The following is a 19933-nucleotide window of genomic DNA, read 5'->3' as shown; positions in this document are numbered from 1 at the left end:
ACATACTATTACAGTTAGATTCTGGTAGCCTATTTATAAAAGTGGATGCACGTTGTTTTCTCGCTTTTAAAAGCAAATATTTTCTTTTATTATATATTTTTTATTTAAAAAACCCCAAAACAACAGTATTACATTTGTCTTATGGGTATTATTATGATGTCATTTAATTTCAAATGGAATTTTAAATACAGTAAATAAACATTTAAAAAACAAAATAAATATTATTTGTAAAATTATGTCAAAAGCAAATTAATCATTGCATGGGTCGTGCAATCTTCCACCTGAAATTATTAAAGGTACATAAACTTTTTTAAAACATTGTACAGTACTTTTGGCGGAAACTGGTTTGCTTTATTTAACGACACTACTGGAGCATTTGATGTCAAACATTTAGTCATTGTGACACATACGTAGTCAGAGATAACTTGCTATATTTCCATTAGCAACAGGGGATCTTTTATATACACTTTACCACGGATAAAGACAGTCTATACCATGGTCTTTGATATAACAGTCGTGGGGCACTGGTTGGGACAGGAAAAAAGCCAATCAGATAATAAGTCCACCAAGAGGGTTTGATCCTTCGACCCAAGCACGTCAGGTGAGCGCATGAGAATGAAGTTATGGTTAAGGCTACTCAGAAGTTTATTATTGAAAGTAAACGGTTTGATGTATAATGTAAAAATCTCTCTCTCTCTCTCTCTCTCTCTCTCTCTCTCTCTCTCTCTCTCTCTCTCTCTCTCTCTCTCTCTCTCTCTCTCTCTCTCTCTCTCTCTCTCTCTCTCTCTCTCTCTCTCTCTCTCTCCCACTCTTTTTACTTATTGTTAAACAAAACAACAAACATTTTACTTATTAAATAATAAGGTGCTTTAATTTTATCATATCACTTGATTGTTGCATCTGTATATTCTTTATGATGTAATGGAGAGGACTTAATATAGGCATGGCCTGTTGACCGATCCATGACCATTATAATTTGGTAATATATATGTTTAAAACAGGTGAGCGCTCCACCTATTGAATTATAATCTTGCTTATAATTTTCATTTTTGTACATACTGGTTTTGTTTTCTTAATTAGCTGTTCTAGACAGTATATTATCTTGCTATGATCAAGAAATGTTGATATGTAGGTAAAACTGGTTTAACATGCTTACATCCAACCAAGGTTTAAACACGCTCTTTGTGGGTATAAATTCTGACATAGCCATTGTTTGTATCTAAAACGAGAGAGGGGAGGCGGGCCGTTTATGGCGGGCTAAGGATAATTTGAAATAACACTTAGTAAAAAACAAAAACCTGAATAAAACGTTAAATGACCCATAAAAAAAAACTGACTGCTCGGCCGAAAATTTATATACTGTTTGGAGCATTTTTGAAGGGCAATCCAAAAATAAACAAGAAAAAGAAGAGAGAATCAGAGTATTTAACAATGTGGGGGACAAGATAATTTTGACATAAAATTTTGAATGAAGGCCTAAAATTTAAAATCCTATCTACATGTCCATGTGGTTTAAACAATATTTATTTCACAAAGGAAATGGACTGGCAAACAGGCCATTGGCCTATATTGCGAGGATGTCATGCTCCAGTGTTATGTAACAAACTCTAAAGCCTAACATTGGAGCATATATATACCGGTACATTTAAATGTTGGGAGTGTGATGTGTGATGTGTGATGTGGTGTGGTGCGTGCGTGCGTGCGAGCGTGTGTGTATATGTGTGTACGTGTGTGGAAATGGGTTTGTATGAATAGTTACAGCATTTTCAGAATTCAGTAGACTTAATTACCTTCAACTGGTTAGGCTACATATAATCGAGTTTTCGACATGTGCTTTATTTAAGTCGGTATATTTGTCACAAACAAAAAGTACTGATACATGAAATTCATCATAACTAATTCCACCCATACTACAATTATCTGGACAATCAGTATCTACGAAACCTTTGCCTTCTTACATTATTTTTGTTTAACGTTGTTACGAGATCAGATATTTGAATAAAGTCGTTTTCTATCTTCTGTTGCTGAACCTCTAACCATAGTGTACGAGAGCAAAACCTCAAACTCGGGCAAATATTATTAAATTCGGACAAAATGTGCTAACCTCAGACATTTTTACCATGTATTTCCATCATTCCACCCTAAAAATTAGTTGTATCACATGTAAAAATGCGTAGTGATTCGTTTGCAACCCTATATTATATATAGCTGCTTGGTAGTAATGGTAATATGAATAAATGTCCCTCCTGTCCCGTAATTGGTCACTGGCGAAGTCAGAGGCTAAGTCCGGGGCGGGCGTGCCTGAACCCTCGTGGATAGGGGCACGTTAATATAGTTGCCCATTGCCCATTGAATAAATGCTGTTATACAGATTCGGGCATTTTCGTTTAATTTGGGCAAAAGCCAGCCGTACCTCCCCCTCCCTCCTTGTACAAAAATGGGAGCTGGCACGCCTCTTTCCAACCTAATACCATTGTTACTTGTTAAACATTATTGCCAGTATATTAATTATAATTATGCACAGAGACTGACTGTAACCATTGTAACATGCCTTGTTATTCTTTTGTTGCTGTTTGATATTATTTATCATGTCTGCATGATTCATATATATATATATATATATATACATATACATATACATATACATATACATATACATATACATATACATATACATATGCACATACATGTATATATGTTACAGTTATTCTGTGTAATCAGGTAATATGTATATTACCTGATTTTTTCAGCTAATATGTATATTACCTGTTTCACTCAGGTAATATGTATATTAGCTGAAAAAATCAGGTAATATACATATTACCTGAAATATACTTCACTAATTTATACAGATTACCTGAAACTTGCAGAATGGTATTGACAAGGTTGTTATTTGACTGAATGAATAACTATAAACAATAATATGCTGGCATCTTTATTGGCTCAAAACACATACTATTTGCAACACACAACACACATACACTACTGCAGAACAAACAAGATTTTTTGATCAATGTAGTCCAAGTTCTCAGTTCAAAACAAGTCTATTGATCAATGTAGTCAAAGTTCTCATCAACAACAGTTCTTGTTTATGCATGGCAGGCTGGAATGGCAGCGGGAATTGCACACTAATCTGGCTTTGAAGCATTTACATTGATTTGTCTGACACCTCTTACTTCCAGCACAGTTACCTTGTCCACCGCATCTTGACGAGGGGAAATGTCCTTATCTGTACAGACATCATTGGGTGAATACAAGGTCGTAGCACACACATCGAATTGGTTTCTGAGTACTTTCGATCCAATATTCCTCCTTTTACAGCAATTGTATACAACTCGTTGTCACTGCACTCTGTCACAACTCCGATGATGTTCCTAGGATCTGCACGTCCTCTGTCAACTGAAGGAATGGGCACCGTCACATTGCTTCCGATCTGCACACTAGAAAACACAATGCGACTTCGTTTGACCATTCTCTCTGCCTGCTGGAACTGGGTATCTCTGGCACTCTCTCTCTGCAGCCTAATTTCCTCCTGACGTACAGAGATGGTTGAGACTGGTACAGGTTCTGCTTCCTCGCTGGATTGCTCGACTGGGTTTGGATGGGATACTGCAGACAGGAGGTCATGTTCAGTTTGCAACCTTGCAATGAAATCTTGGGGGAGGCTGGATGATGTCAATCCTACCTTCGTATCGGCACCAAACAGAGCAGCAAAGGGAGAACGCTTGATTCCAGTGTGATGGCTTGAGTTCTTTTGAAATTGCACAAACTGTCCAGTCCCGTGTGTCATTGTCACTCATCCATACAATCAACATGTCTTTTATGTCGCAGTTGGCTCTTTCCACTGAACCCTGTCTCTGGGGGTGTTTCGGCTTCCCATGAACGATGACGAGCTCAGGCCACATCTGCTTCAACTCAGTGATAACTTGCGCTGTGAATTCGGACCCGTTGTCACTTTGTAGTATTGAAGGGGCTCCCAGCAGAAGGTAGATGTCCAGCAATTGATAAGCTACTTCCGATGCATGCTTGAGAGGATGCAGAACTTGGTAAGATTGTCTTGGTACACCATGATCCATTTGTGTTGACCTTGGCACATAGACTGCATGTCGATGAGGTCAACTTGCGCTCTGGAACTGAAGTCCTTAGACAGGATTGGTTTGACGACAATTACCTTGGTAGTTGTCCGTTTCCGTTTTCTCTGGCACTCAATGCACATGGACTTGAACAAGGTAATAGCATCCTGGGTGATGTTGGCGTACTTCTTGTTGATCTCCTTGATCATCTTGTCTCGTCCTCCATGACCAGTAGCGATGTGAGCGCGCTTGATGATGTCAAAGGTCTCCTCGATGGTAGCGAAGTACAGTGGATGCTCCTGGTTTGGCTTCTTTCTGATGAGCTTTTGAACGTCCCCACACTGCAGTAGTTCATATTTTTTAAGCAAGTAAAACTGACGCGGTGATTTCTTGGGTGCCTGGGTGGCTTCCAGCAACTCGCCAACAGTCTTAATGTATTCGTCCTTAGGTAGCAAGATACACTTATTCTCTCCATAGCTCGTGTACAGCGAATGCCTGAAAGTCTCCTCTAGATCCATTTTGCTAGTGGGATGGGATGGGAAACTCTATTAACGTGCCCATATCCACAGAGGTTCAGGCACGCCCATCCCGGACTTAGCCTCTGACTTCGCCAGTGACCAATTCCGGGACAGGAGATTTTGCTAGTGACAGAGAACACCATTCACCAGGATATTTATACCTACCAATCAAATGAAGCCAGTCAAAGGAAATCAGCAGCCTAAATCAAGCATTGTTTTTTCCAACTAATCCCATCTGCGTCCTGACAGGCTGGCACAACTTTATTGTGCTTTAAAGACAGGATTAGTTAAAACAGATGTGTTGGATTATACAGATTAACTGTAACATCGTCTATGAAATGATTTAACAATGAACATGTACATCCACGGTATTGTGACCAATCAAGGAGAACTTGGACTACATTGATCAAAAGACTTGTTTTGAACTGAGAACGTGGACTACATTGATCAAAAGACTTGTTTTGAACTGAGAACTTGGTCTACATTGATCTAAGACTTGTCAATACCATTCAGGTAATCTGTATAAATTAGTGAAGTATATTTCAGGTAATATGTATATTACCTGATTTTTTCAGCTAATATACATATTACCTGAGTGAAACAGGTAATATACATATTAGCTGAAAAAATCAGGTAATATACATATTACCTGATTATACAGATTAACTGTAACATATATACCATCGATGTCCTAAACTGCGTTCACCTAACGACAAAAACACGAATACGATATTTACGTAATATTATTTTACATTTTGCAGCTACAGTACGTGAAACAAAATAGGTTGATTTTTCGCGAAATAATTACTATGACGCTTGCAACTTTGATAATGTACGTTTAATAATCATAATTTTCACAGAGGGGAAATGTGTTGTATAAATTTGAGTTATCTTCTCTTGGATAAAATAACTGGTAGTTTTATTAGATTACGCAGGATACACATCTTCGTTATGCCGCAATTAACATCCCTACCAGTACAAGTCTAAATGTTTATTACAAACGCGCTTTGTTTAAATTGAGATAAGATATGTTGTATTTTTGCACAGTATTTTCAACTAAAATGTATTTAATTTATGTAATACGCTGACGTGATAATGTACCTTACTCAAAGGAAACCGTCATGAACAGGGTATGCGTTATGTCAGATAAAGTGACTGTAGAATAATTGATTTTTCATGTCGTGTTTCACAGTGTTGTTTTTTAAAATCAGTAAATTGAATCGGTAATGATACCATTAGAAGACATTGATTTATTATCAGCCCTAATAGTAATACATTCAGTAATTTTGACATATAGTCATATAGGAAACCTGTTAAATTTTTCCATTAGTAACAAAGAATCTTGTATAGGATAATAGGTGACCATTCCACAGACACTGAGACAGGATAGCACATACCACGACCGTTGATATACCAGGGATTTTTTGTAGTGTTTGTACTAGTCATTAGGTAACATTGATATATGTAATCTCAGAAAGATTCAAACTAGTTAAAGGTAGAGTAAACTCAAACGAGATTTATGGGTTGGAAAGATGCATACCCGGACTACCAACACATACTGACAGTGACACTTTAACAAATGAAAAATGCGTAATTTTAGAGTTACTAAAAAAACATGATTATTCCTGCTAACTGGGGGCAGCCATTTTGTTTTGTTTTTGTGACGTCCGGTGGTATAGCTTGGGGCGAAGTGACGTCAGCTGCTTCCATCTGCTCTATGCACAGTGTAAACAAATGCTCTAATTTACAACAAGGCGCTTCACTTTCATCAACCAGACTTGTAAAACAACATAAATGACTTGATAGTATAATAAACTATTTAACTAAATATATTTCAATTTGCATCAATAGAACGAAATGGAGTTATAGTATTTTACTTTTTTTTAAATCCAAAGAAAAATAAAGCATATTATTAAGCCTATTGGTATCCTACGTTCGAGCAAAAACGACCACTCACGATACCCAAGTGATAATTTTCTTTTCTTTGGGACTACGTACTTGGTAAGTTTTGTGATTTTAGATGGGAAAGTCTACTTAATCAAGGGTTTTACAGAATTACTTACAATAATAAAGCAAGACGGCTGATCAATTACGATTAGAGAGGTGTCTGTGTGGTTAACACACAATACCCTGTGATTTTAGTAAAAGAGGCATGTCTTTTTAGTGTGTCTAGACACAGTGTCTGGGGACCATCTAAATATACACCTGCCAATCAGGAACTAAAGGTACAGGCCACGGAAAGAAACAACCAATTAACTAAGAAAACACTCCAATTATTATTTCAGTATGTGGGTTAATTTATGTACAAACCATAATACAGTTATTTCAACACTTTGACAATGGTGGTTTATTTTGTATTAAATATAATATATAATTTTTGCTGGCTTACTGGGATGACTATTATTACAGAATATTGCGATGCATCCGCAAAAATCAGGTATGTTTTGTTTCTTTAGTTCGAAGACTAATTCCTGACGTGACACGTTAGGTATTACGTAACCACCAGCTCGCCAGAGGGCGTATTCACTGGAATGGTATAAAATGGCTGCGCCTGTTATATATAATAGCCGTCACGTTTAACCGTTTTATTAATTAACTATATGATTATACTTGTTGATATTAAGCAATAATGTGCATTATATATCATTGAATACGCATACGAGGTCAAATGCCTTGATTGTCCCCTCCTTTAAGTGTCTGTGGCATAACATTTAAAAAAAAAAAAGTATTTTAGATACAGTGTTTGACACTCGTTTGGTCGTCAGAAATTGTCAATCCGTACATAGTGCACTCTAGCTGTATTCTCTTGATAAACAGAATGCAGCTAGAGGACATTCCGGCTGGAATAGTGGGAGACACAAATATGAATTTATTAGAGTGTCATTTATATTAAATATATCTATCAATAGTGTTTTTAGGAGGCCGAGCACTTGCAAAAAGTATTTAACAGTACTTACAGCAGTGTGTGAGCAACTCTGTCATTAAGATTTTACTTCTTTTTTCTTTTTTTTAATGAAAAAAATGCGATCCCTGTGGGACGGACTATAAGGTGAAGTTAGATTTCATTAGCCCTACGTGATAATCGGGACAAGTTAGATTTCATTAGCCCTACACCATAACCGTGATGGTGCGATGCCCTCTAAGCATACATGAATATATTCATGATTTTCTTTTTGCTTTATTAATATTGTTTTTAACTAAATAAATTATATTCAATTAATTAAAATTACAAGTCTGCAGTCGATGTACACCCTCCCCTCATCATGCTTATAATGTTTACACACACACACCGTGCTGTTGTTTACCAAGCCTGAAATATTTAAGAACATTTGCAGAGCAATAGAACCCATGTTTACTTTGAGACCAGCCACGGCTGTTTGGGAGAGACTTTTCTCAGCCATGAATAGGGTAAAAACATCCCAAAGAAGTGTTTTCGGGCAGAGAGTGTTAAATAATATACTCACCATAATGACACATGGGCCAAAATCCCTAAAAGATTTTGAATGAATGCCAGCCATAAAAGAATGGCTCAGAAGTAGAAAGTGTTCTCGCTACACACACGGCCATAAAACAAGTGGTCACTAAGACATACACTGACATAATAATTGTATTTAGATGAACAAGTTGACACTACCAAAAAAATATATCAAAGTTTAAATCAACAAATTAACATTATTTAAAACATAAAGCTTAAATCAACAAGTAGAGAAGACAGACAAAAATTATAAATAGTTGATACTATTGTTCGAAACAGACATATATATTTAGTACTTTCTGGGTAAGAAATTTAAACTATTGCCAAAAATCTGTATTTGTGCAATTAAGCCAATTACTTTCAAGATTATTACACTATTGAGCACTGTATTAAATTAAGTACAGTAACAGAATTGGTTACCTTAAGAAGTATGGGCAAGTAAAAAATATATGGAATTTTTGAACCCCTGTATATATGGATATAAATGCAGGGAACATTTTGTTTTTAAATTCTTTTTATTTGTAACAGTTGAAAATTGAGTAGCCACTACATGTACTGTTTATCATTTTAGAATTAAGTAGCGATCTCTGAAATTTACATAGCGAACTTCAACGTAATACTGAACAAAATGTTCCCCGACATGTAGATTAAAATGACATGGTTGATGTTTTTAATGGTTATAGATCTGATTGGCATTGGTGAATAGTCCTTCATTCTTCATAATCATTAATACGTTATCCTTTTCTTTCTGTAGAGATCACTTGCTCTCAATGAAACTGACTCAACAGATGATGACGTATTTGTCCTGAAGACACCTAATTTGAACTGTGCTGAATCTTCTGTTAACGCTAACAGTAATGATGATGATGATGATGACGATATTTCTGGAACACAGCCAGTGCCCATTCTCAGCGGTAAGCTTTGGCTGTTTATTGATTATTAACTGTAAATTGTTATTCTGTTATGTGTCAATAAAACATCATGTTACATGGTTCAATGTCTTTCAGTCATATATGTTTACAGATATTTGTTTAACATGTCAGCCCAATTTAGTTTTGAAAAGGGGCATATTATACTTGTACAATTTAGACAATAATAGAATATACAATAGAATAGAATAACACCTTTCCAAAAGAAAGCCCCAGACCAAGAAGACATGTATTTAGGAGAAAATCTCAACTTCATAAATGTACCTGTAACAATCTATCATACAGATTTGGAGATTTTTGTATCTTGATTCATTGTGTTTTCTAATTTCCAGGTTTTCTTTAACTTGGGGAAAATGTCCTAAAATTTAAAAAATGATTTAATTTTTTTAATTATGCTGTTACAGATGTTGTGGCATTTGTTGATGTTCGGACAAAAAATGACAACAGAAGTCGAGGCATTTCGTGTGTGTTGGAACAACTTGGTGCCAGAGTGGTTGATAAGTTTACAAATGACGTCACTCATGTCATCTTCAAGGAGGGAAAGAAGATGACAATTAATAAAGCTACGAAAAAGGGCATACATCTGGTGTCTGTGCTCTGGATAGATCAGTGAGTTTATCAGCAATTCAAATCAAGATAGATTAGTCAGTGATTCAGTCCAAGATAAATCAGTGAGTTTGTGAGTGATTCACTCCGAGATAGATGATCAGTGAGTTTGTGAATGATTCAGTCTGAGATAGATTAGTGAGTTTGTGAGTGATTCAATCTGAGATAGATTAGTGAGTTTGTGAGTGATTCAATCCGAGATAGATTAGTGAGTTTGTGAGTGATTCAATCCGAGATAGATTAGTGAGTGATTCACTCTGAGATAGATCAGTAAGTTTGTGAGTGATTCAATCTGAGATAGATCTGTGAGTTTGTGAGTGATTCAATCCAAGATAGATTAGTGAGTTTGTGAGTGATTCACTCTGAGATAGATCAGTGAGTTTGGGAGTTATTCAATCTGAGATATTTCAGTGAGCTTGTCCTTGATTCAGTCTGAGATAGATAGTGAGTTTGTTAGTGTTTCAATACAAGATAGATCTATGTTTCTCAGTGATATGATTTTATAAAATAGGTTCTGGATAACAACAAATATATCAGTACTGATAATTTTTATGTATGTAGTACTCAATACTACCATCTTGACCTGTCAACTCGGCAAACATCATGGGACAAATTTACGAAGCCTGTTTTACTTAAATACAGATGTTAAAACATTATAAATATGTATAATTACACATGTAAGACAAAAACAGGCCCTATATCTTTGACAGTATTGTTTCTATGCAAAAAAAAAAATCCTTAATGTTGTTTGTAATGAGCTTTTTATATTATTAGTTTAAAAACTGAATGCATTGAATCTTATTTTAATTTTTGACTTAAGGTGCATGAAGAATGAGCAGAGAGTTTCAGAAAAGCTTTATCCTGCAATAGTTCCAGAACATGCCAAAGGAACACCTATTATCACTGGACGGCTTAAGGTAAATTACATGGCCATCTGCTAGTTAAACAAATTTCTCTTTGTGTGCATGTATTCATCTTTTGGTGTTCGTGATATTGAATATTCACAAACTAGATGTAATTAAAATTATTTGTTTCTGAATTTGTGAATAGCTGATTGGTTTTGTGGATCTGAGCATTTTCAAATTCAAGTGGTCATATGAAATTTATGATCTATGATGAAAATCATCCAGATTTTTTAATGGAATTTTGTATTTTAGTTTCACCTAAAAACACTCCTGTACAAGTTTTTCCTTTAGTAATAACTCATAAATAACCTGCTACTTTTCTGTGTATTGTAAATGTGTGTGTAAACTTACAGAAGCTGAAATCGATGCAGCCAAATGACTTTGACGAGGACGTAGCCCGAAGTGCGGAGACGTGTAAGATACGACGTAAACGGATCGAGACTATGAACCGGTTCCGCCTGTGTGACAAGACCCCGTCCTATTCATCGCTACCAATCCTGGCACAAGATACACAGCCAAGATCACCTGTACGTGGTAGCTTTCAGTCACAACATTTTTGATGTTTTGTGTAATGAAAAAATTAATGATAGATATTGATAGCTTAGTGTTTAGCAATTAGCCATGTTAAGAAGGCATTTTTTTTTTTTTACACTTTTGCATAATTCTGTAGTCTAATTTGAAAAAAATTAAAAAAATTATGATCATAATTATCCCCTCGCAACAAGTTGTCAAGTGGATATAGCGTCTTGCCCATACGTACGTACTTATGGATGTATGTACATACATACCTATGTACGTACGCACACTTACGTTATGTGTGTACGCACATAACAATGTTGTCACCACTCTAGCAACTTTATTTCTCATCTGATTTTCATGAATCTTCATGTATAGGATTAGGATCATCATCATGATATCTTGAACAAGTTCTTGTTTTGCCTCTCTGCATCAAAGGTGAAGGTCACTATTACTAAAAATCGAAATACTGTTATCACCGCTCTAGAGACTTCATTTCTCATCCAATTTTTATAAAAGTTCATATATAGGAATATAATCATATCTTGAACAAGTCCATGTTTCACCACTGCCTTGAAGGTCAAGGTCACACAAGGGTAATTGCAGGGTTTCTGATACCTTGTTCTGTTCTGCATTCATCAGTTAATTATTCAGTAAACATAGATAATTTCTGAGATCAAGATGATGTGGCCTCATTTAAACAAAAAACATTTTGCTCAGTAATCGTGCATTAATTTTGTTTGCAAAATGTAATGTCTGTTTTTCCTTTTTCAGCATGCTGGTACCTCAGACTGGCAGACACCAGTGTTTTTGACAGTTCCAGATACACCTCAGAGTATTAGAGAAAAATTACTGGAAATGCAACAAGCTAAGCAAAATGGTATGTATATTACCTTACTATTGAACAAAAAAATGTCTTGATTTCGAATAATGCTTGAAATATTCTACAAACAGTGAAGCTAGGTTTTATGCATACCATAACTGTTTTTGCAAAGCCTTGTATGTTTTATAGTGTAGAAAACCCCCACCTATTAAAGAGCAGCCTTTATCATCAGTACATTCGTCATTTTATAGATAAAAAATCTTGGAAATTGACTTTAACTGTCCAGTCTTATTTATTCTTTACACTGATTAACAAAAGTACGAGAACTCTTTATTAGCAAGGCATATATCTTTAATAAAACATTTTTCTTTTTGGTGTCATCGTAGAAACTATTCAGAAGTCAGTTAATATTTAAACCAATCTTTGGCATATTGGATGAATTTTTATTGACTTTAGCTAAACAAATATCTATTGTGTTTTAGGTACACCATTTTCACCGTTTTCAAGGAATGACGGATCTCCACCAATTAAAAAACTGTTTGGTGAGTATTTGTTTATTCAGCATTGTGGTTCATTAAATCATTAAATATCAGCAGCCTTAAACTTTAGCAAATTTCAGATCAGTGCCTTGTACAAAACTAAATTAATTTAAAGACTTGCCATTAATTTTTCTCTGTTACAAAGTAGTAAATGGTTACCAAATACAAAATGTCCAGAGTAAACTAACTTCTACAATTGAACATTGTTGGTGGGGTATTTTTTTAAATTATTAAATTGAAATGTAGATTGTCCATACTCTAAAATGATAAGAGTAATTCAGTTACTGTTTATTATAATAAAATACAGATTTTTTGATAGGCTGATATCCATCTTCATAAATCAAGGCTAATATTCGTTCCTCGTATTCAGCCTTGATAAATGTAGTCAAGATTACTGATATCCACTACTAGCGCCCTCTATTGGAAGAAAATTTGTAACACCGATTATGTCCCTTACACGATGACATCACTGACCAATCACATCATTGGTAACATGTGACAATCTTGAAAGCAATATCAAAAATTAACCGCCGAAACCTTTTTTTTAACATATCGTGACAAACACGGCACGTTTCCACGGACGCTGACGCTGCCATCTTTGTTTACAATAACAAGGGAATCTATAAAGAGTGTTGCGATTCGTTGCAATCAGATCTCATCGTATCCAATGAAATTTAAGCATTTTGTGGCACGATTTCTTGACGACCTGTATCAAGGCTGAATATGAGGAACGAATATTAGCCTTGATTTATGAAGATGGCTGATATCATGTGACTAAAATAGCTTAATTTTAGTATCTTGAAGTTTAATTACTTATATTATTACTTTCAGGTGATGATTTTGAAGAAGATCCCTTTGATGAACCCAAAGTAGCTGTTCATTCAATTATTGAGGCGTTAGAAAAAGAAACCACAGACAAAACTGAGGGGACTCCGTGTACTCGAAATGAAATCAAACATTTACAAAACGAAAATGAATCCAATATATCTGTTTCATTAGAGAAGATACATTCTCAAGAAAGTAAACAGATGCACATAGATAACAGTGATAATTGTAGTTCTCAGAATAGTAACTCTAGTCCTAAACTGGGAGCGAAAAGAAAAAAGAAACTAATAAATGTATTTGCCCCAGTTAGGCCCAATTCATTTCTAGTTGAGCCCACACATAGCTCTTGTGATAAGGATAGGTCAGATCTTTTACTTTCCAATCGGAAGTCTAAACAAATTAACAAGATTACTCAAAATGAAAATGTGAGCAAAACAAATAAGCAGGGAGCTTCGAGAGCTCAAAAACGAAAGGTGGAAACTGCGAGTTTCTCCCCAGAAATTCAAAGTAAAACGAAAAGGACAAAACATGTGGTTTCCAAGTCATCAGCAGATTGCACTAAAATGTCTGCAACACAAAATGGCAACTCTGCAGTACGCAGGAGATCTACACGTCTTTCTGGTATAAATGTGAATACATGTATTCAAGAAAATATTTTGAAAAACAGACAAAATTCTTCTTTGACAGATCAGACGGATACATCTGGTATTGCCAATCATTCCCAATATTCCATTTTAAACAGCTCAACCAGCGGAGATGCTTCCATGTCAGTATTTTATGGGGACACAACTTTTGCACAAGTCTCTGGATTGCCTCCCCCTAGACTAAGCATTGATGAATTTTCTGTTGGAAAATCGAGAAAAGGTGGAAAGCGTAAACCCCTCTCACTGATGACAAGTGTGTCTGAGAATGACACTAGTGAAAAAGAAAATAATGTGGGGAACATTGCAACATTCACAAAATTACCAAGTTTGCCAAGAGAGAGCCTAGAGTCTTCAAGTAGCAGTGACCGGTGCAGCAGCAATGATGACAAGTGTAAATCGAACTCGGTTCAGCTGAGACGAGCCAATTCCTTTGTGATGGAGAAGTCGCCCAATGGTCCCAGAACCAGGCCGTCACTCGTTATGACTCGCCTCCATTCAGAGTGAGAATTGTAGCAGATTTCGTTTCAATTAATATTATTGTTGGGTTTAAAATTTTATTGGTTAATTGTAAATGTAAACAACTAATAAAAACACAATTATAGTGTCACAGTTCCACTGTGATCCATTTGTGGCAGACCGTGGACTTCAGTTTTATCTATTTCTACTCTAGAGTTAATACATTCCAAAAATCGTGACCTCCACTTGGTAATATTTTTGCTTAAAATTTTGGAGTTTGTGTGCCATAATGCTTTTAAATAGTGGAATTGAAATGCATTTTTTCTGTTGACTATTATTTCTTCTGTTGACTTTTTTTTTTTTTTTTCTGTTGACTTATTTGTATTTTGGATGTTTGAATGAGTGTTTTATATTTAGGGAGCAGGAGAGGGTTGTGTGTATTATAAAGAAGCTGACCGGGTTCATTATTCAAGACACTGTCACAGACACCACCACCCATGTTGTGCTGGGAGATGGTCGCCGGTCACTAAACGTCATCAGTGGAATTGCTCGAGGCTGTTGGCTTATCAACAAAGAGTGGGTTAGTATTGACAATAAACACAAGGGATTTATCCACAATTTCCCACCAGGGTTCCATGTTTGATGGGATTAGGACAACTAGCACCATTAAATGATGTAATGCACCACTGTCAAATTAATTTATCAGAACAGACATAATTATACAAATATTTTTGCAGGTCAAATTGGGAATTTTTAGTGCCACTTTCTATTGGGAAGAAGGGGCCTGTGTTCAGTACCATTGATTGCCTGGATAAATCCCTGACCACAGTACACTGATTCATTTTAAATGCCTGCTGATTGATCATGCACTTTTGCAGATTACAGAGAAGAAAAACCTTGATTTTGGGGGGATTCATTATGTTAACTATAAAAAAATCTCCCCATTTGTTGGTCGTTGACGAAAAGCTCATAATAATTCCTTATCTGCAAAGTTTTCCAAATTTTTTTTTATTCAATGTTATTTTTATCATTGAGATTTTCCTCTTTTTTTTTTCTTCTTTTTTTTCGATTTAGACATAATTTTTAGGTTAAACAAGATTTATTTTTATCATCCTACTTAAGCATTTTCTGGTACCAGTTAAAATGTACTTGTTAATTTTTAGGTATTACAGTCCAGTGATGCAAAGAAATGGCTTGAAGAAGAAAAGTATGAATCAGCAGATAAATTTCCAAGTTGTAAGGTTTGTCATAGCTTTTGATAAACATATAGTTCTTGTTAATTTTTATTATTGTCTTCAAACTATTACATTTCACATATTGTTTTTAATAAGGTGCTGTGGAAGTGAAAACACTTCCTACAAATAGGCATGTTAAAATTATTGCAATGAAAAAGGGAGAGAATTTATCTTTCCAGCTTTATTATAATTGGAGTTAGGATTCATTGCTTTAGCTTTAATCACAAATGTTATCACAATATACTCACAGTGACCATGAAATGCAAAGATTAAATGGATGTAATTTTTGCATCTGATCAACAGGTCTATGAAAATTGCAAGAACGATAGTTTCGTTCGCATATGGCTATTGCAAGTCTAGTTTTGTTCAACTCATTTATCATTTGTGCATTAAATCTAGGACAACACATGACAGGTTATGAAAAAAAATCGAAATGGGTTACCTGAATTTGGTTTTGTGTAACCCATATAGGTTTGCGCAAATGATCAATTCACAGATAACTGAATTGAGAAATATGATCTTTGAACTAATATATATAAATTAGTATTTCAAGAGAAAGTCCTCTAACAGTTAACAAATGACAAACATGATTATTTATCTGTGACCAAATATCAATATTATAGCAGTGTAACCATATCCAAAAATTGTTTTATCCTTCAAATAAAGTATTCAAATTTTTATCAGCCACAGAAAGGTCTGACCTATTGTTCTGTTTTTATTCAACTATGTGTATTACTTACTGGGGATATTGCTGTAAAATTATGTAACAACACTTGATATCTATAGTACATTTTGATTTTAAAATAATAAATGTTTGTAATTTAGTTTAGAGTATGTACATGTACTTGTACATGTTTTGTTATTTAAATATTAATAATGTATCTTATACAATTACAGATTACAAGACTAGAACGGCAGAAAGACGGTGTGAACTACAGACAGAATCTGTTCACTAATGTGGGTCAGATATGTATATCTTTCAAATGTGTGCCACCCAGGGGCTCATTGTCGGCTTTGGTCAAACTCTGTGGAGGCCAGGTAAGTTATAATCATTACAGTTTGACTTTAAAAAATTTACTTTCAGTTATTTTTGTTCAGCTGACCTAAAACTACTACATAAAAGTTGAAATGATACAAATTATTAACTCTTTTTTTTTTTGTACACATGAGTAAAGTTTACATAGTATACCTTTTTCAAATCAATTTTTGCATTTAAAAAAACAAAACAAGACTAATAGGGGTAATAGGGGTTTAGTAATTATAATGATTATTATATTTGCATCACATCTAATGTTCTTTTGTTGTGATTTTCATACGAGTGTTGTGCAAATTATTTTGCAGGTAACTGGATCTGTTGCAAGAGCCAAAATATACATCGGAGAGGACAGTCGGCCTAATGTGATCAATTTGAAACCAGTTTGGATATTAGGTAGCTATTTGGTTGGTCTTTTCTGTAGAATGGAACTGAAAGATGCCATTTTCATTGGTTAGAAGCACAAGTAAATTAAATATTTTTGAAGTGTACACTAGAAATATGCACATATACCAGGATGAAAGAATATATGGGTTTTAACAAAATCTAAAAGCAGAGCTTTTATTAGAGGTGACAGGAATGGGTTTGTTTTGGGGATTTTTTTAATTTGTGAAAATCATTCTGAGAATGCCTCACTAGCAGCCATGTAGACATTTATAGCATACTTAATTAATTTACCTGGTCTGATTAACATTCAAAATGGTGATTGGGTAAACTGTATTTACTTTAATTACACCTATTTTGTTTATTGAATATTAAATTGTTCTAAAACCATAATTACATTATTGTAATACAAATGAAATTCACTGTGTTAATCCGAAGTTGTATTTCCTTATTTCAGATTGCATCACTGAACATAAACTGCTTCCTTTTGATAAATATTTCAACAACACTGCAAGATCCCAAAGAGAGAGCAGTCCTGAATTTTAAAACAAATTCAAACAAACCATGGATGAGAGGTTTTATCTTGACCACTTAATGAATTCTTTGTGGTATTATTGCAAAACAATGGCCGAGATGTGCTTTTTGTGCTTAAATTTGGCAATGGGCAACTAAAAAATGGCTCAGTTCTGCCTAACTTGTACCTCTTTTTAACTTGGACAGATAATAAATTATTACAATCTGTAGCAGTTTTTACTCCATCTAGGAGCAGGCCCAAGGGGGATTTGCTGGGGGTGTGCACCCATCCCCCAAACTTCAAAGTACCACACAAATCCTTTACATAACGCATGTTAGTGTACTTTGGTTGACAGTAGGTACTCTCTTGACATTGCAACACTCCCTGGGGAAAATCCTAAAACCACTCATTATGTAAATAAAACCTATTAGTAAAACCGTCTATTAATTCTTTAACTACAACATTAATTGGGTAACTTTCAAGTGATTGATTTAGCAAGTTTGCATTAATTGGAGTACAACCTCGATGCTGTAGATCAAACTGCTGTTCCTCACAAAGAACCTGGAATGCATGCATGTTTGTTGGATGGAATGATCTCCCTTGAAGTCGCAAGAACGTATTTTGATGAGGTGACCGGAATTGAAAAATTGATTGTGCAATATCACCTGACCTAAAATTGAATAATTTCTACTATGGGTATACTGATGATTACTTGAATACTTCAAGCATGTATGCAATAACAAATTGGTTTTGAGCAAGTGCCAGTTTTGTTAAAGGCATACTGTCACGGATTTAAGGACTTTATTTCTCTAAAAATGGATAATAAATAAAAATTACATTAATTGTTGTAAACCAAATCTAGCTATTGCATCACCGGAACTGAACCATGATGGAGTGAAATCCATGTCAAGCCTCTCGGCAATTTTAGTTTTTGAATTATGGACCATTTTTTTACAAAATGTCATTAATAAATGGAGTATGGTGGTTATGAAGATGATTGGATAAAGTACATTTAGGGACAAATCAAAAAAAAAATTCTTCAGGTAATACTTTGTTAGACCATTAAATAGGTCAGTGGTCTGTGACAATATGCCTTTAAAACTCCTATACTGGCCTGTTGAAGTCTGACCCTGCAATGCAGTTGTCTTGATTCTTGATCTGCTACTCCATGAAGCTTTAGGATTTTTTTTTTTTTTTTGGTTTTTTTTTTACATCAAACCAAATTGGAATTATTGACCAAAAACTCCCACTTAAAAATAAAGGCTGGTATGAGATTTATGTGGTTGTTAATAAAATATGGCATAATATACATTTCTGTATATAAAACCAGTACAGTTTCAGGGTTGAAAATTAACAAGAAAACTATGGTCGCCAGTAGGGCCAGTTGAAGACAAATCTTACTGGCCCTTCTCAAATTCAACTAGCCCTCCAATTATCACATTGAAATTTAATTGCACAGACAAAATCAAAACTAGAATATTCTTTGTTGAATAATAACCATGTGCTTACCGTATATGGTCCATTTCCTTCAAAAGGAAACCGATGAATTGGCATGTAACTTTATAATGAATACAGTTAAATTCATATAAAACTTGTTATTAAGTTTTAAACCTATATAATTTTTAATATAGGAGTGAAGACAAAATGAAAGAACAGCCGAGGTATTCAGTTTGAATTGCATTGTTTGAAGAAAAAACAAATAATGCAATACAAAGATAATAAAGATAGAACTGTGCGTGCGTTAGTATATAAACCTGGTCGGGGTGGCAGTCAACTGTGTGGCAATGCAAGAGGGATGAAATAAACTTGCGATGCAAGAAGGGATACAATGTTCAGTAACGGATTTCCTTGGGAATTATGGTTGTCCTCCAATGGATGAAACTTGCATACTGTGCTTTTCATTTGGATATTGTAAATGCTACAGTAGTAGGCTACTAATAAAATGAATATCAAAAGGAAAATAAATCTGTTAAAAACAAACAAAATGTTAACAAAATGCACGATGCACTTAGTTATCATATTACAAAGCATAACACATACTTATTGTTTAGTGAAGTAATATTTGGACAGTTATGTTATCATGTAAGTCTTGGTGTCACTGTATATCTGATATGTTCTTATTTAATGCAAATCGCTTAAAACTATATAAAAAAATACCAACAACAACAATCAGTTAACTGACCTGTGGAATAAGCCCTGTAGTAATGGAAAAATTTCATTGTTATTTGTATACAAGATGGATTTTGATTTTGTCCCAGAATAGTATAAGCTAATTAAATATGATTCCTTTTTTGCAATAACATTGAATAACAATTGTCAAATAGTAGCTATACTAGAAAATGATGGCGTATCCAGTCCATTCTAATAAGCCGACGACTTGCAGATTAAAAAAAATACATGGAATGTCTTCAATACATTTTGAGCTCTATTTTTAGACAGACTCGGCCCAAATCCACAG

At 34.7% G+C, this 19933-nt stretch overlaps 3 protein-coding genes across 3 annotated transcripts; 1 reads left to right on the top strand and 2 right to left on the bottom strand.

Moving 5' to 3' along the window:
• Positions 1-253: 253 nt before the first annotated feature.
• LOC121374396 lies at positions 254-3790 on the bottom strand. Its single transcript, XM_041501497.1, has 2 exons — positions 3192-3790; positions 254-281 (listed from the first exon to the last, which is right to left on the bottom strand). Exons 1-2 carry the CDS (start codon positions 3788-3790, stop codon positions 254-256), a joined length of 627 nt encoding a protein of 208 aa, XP_041357431.1.
• A 219-nt stretch (positions 3791-4009) lies between these two features.
• On the bottom strand, positions 4010-4591 carry LOC121374395 (KRAB-A domain-containing protein 2-like). Its single transcript, XM_041501496.1, has one exon. The coding sequence runs from the start codon at positions 4589-4591 to the stop codon at positions 4010-4012; it is 582 nt and encodes a 193-aa protein (XP_041357430.1).
• Positions 4592-5600: 1009 nt separating this feature from the next.
• Positions 5601-18360, top strand: LOC121375719 (microcephalin-like). Its single transcript, XM_041503317.1, has 13 exons — positions 5601-5721; positions 8821-8980; positions 9400-9604; positions 10422-10518; positions 10860-11033; positions 11797-11902; positions 12328-12387; positions 13216-14353; positions 14727-14889; positions 15473-15550; positions 16442-16582; positions 16886-16973; positions 17419-18360. Exons 1-13 carry the CDS (start codon positions 5713-5715, stop codon positions 17505-17507), a joined length of 2508 nt encoding a protein of 835 aa, XP_041359251.1. The 5' UTR covers positions 5601-5712; the 3' UTR covers positions 17508-18360.
• The last annotated feature ends 1573 nt before the right edge of the window (positions 18361-19933 follow it).

Source organism: Gigantopelta aegis, chromosome 6, assembly GCF_016097555.1.
Source record: "Gigantopelta aegis isolate Gae_Host chromosome 6, Gae_host_genome, whole genome shotgun sequence".
Classification (NCBI taxonomy): Eukaryota; Metazoa; Mollusca; class Gastropoda; order Neomphalida; family Peltospiridae; genus Gigantopelta; species Gigantopelta aegis.
Note: the sequence above shows the minus strand (reverse complement) of the source record. Positions and strands in the feature narration are given on the sequence as shown.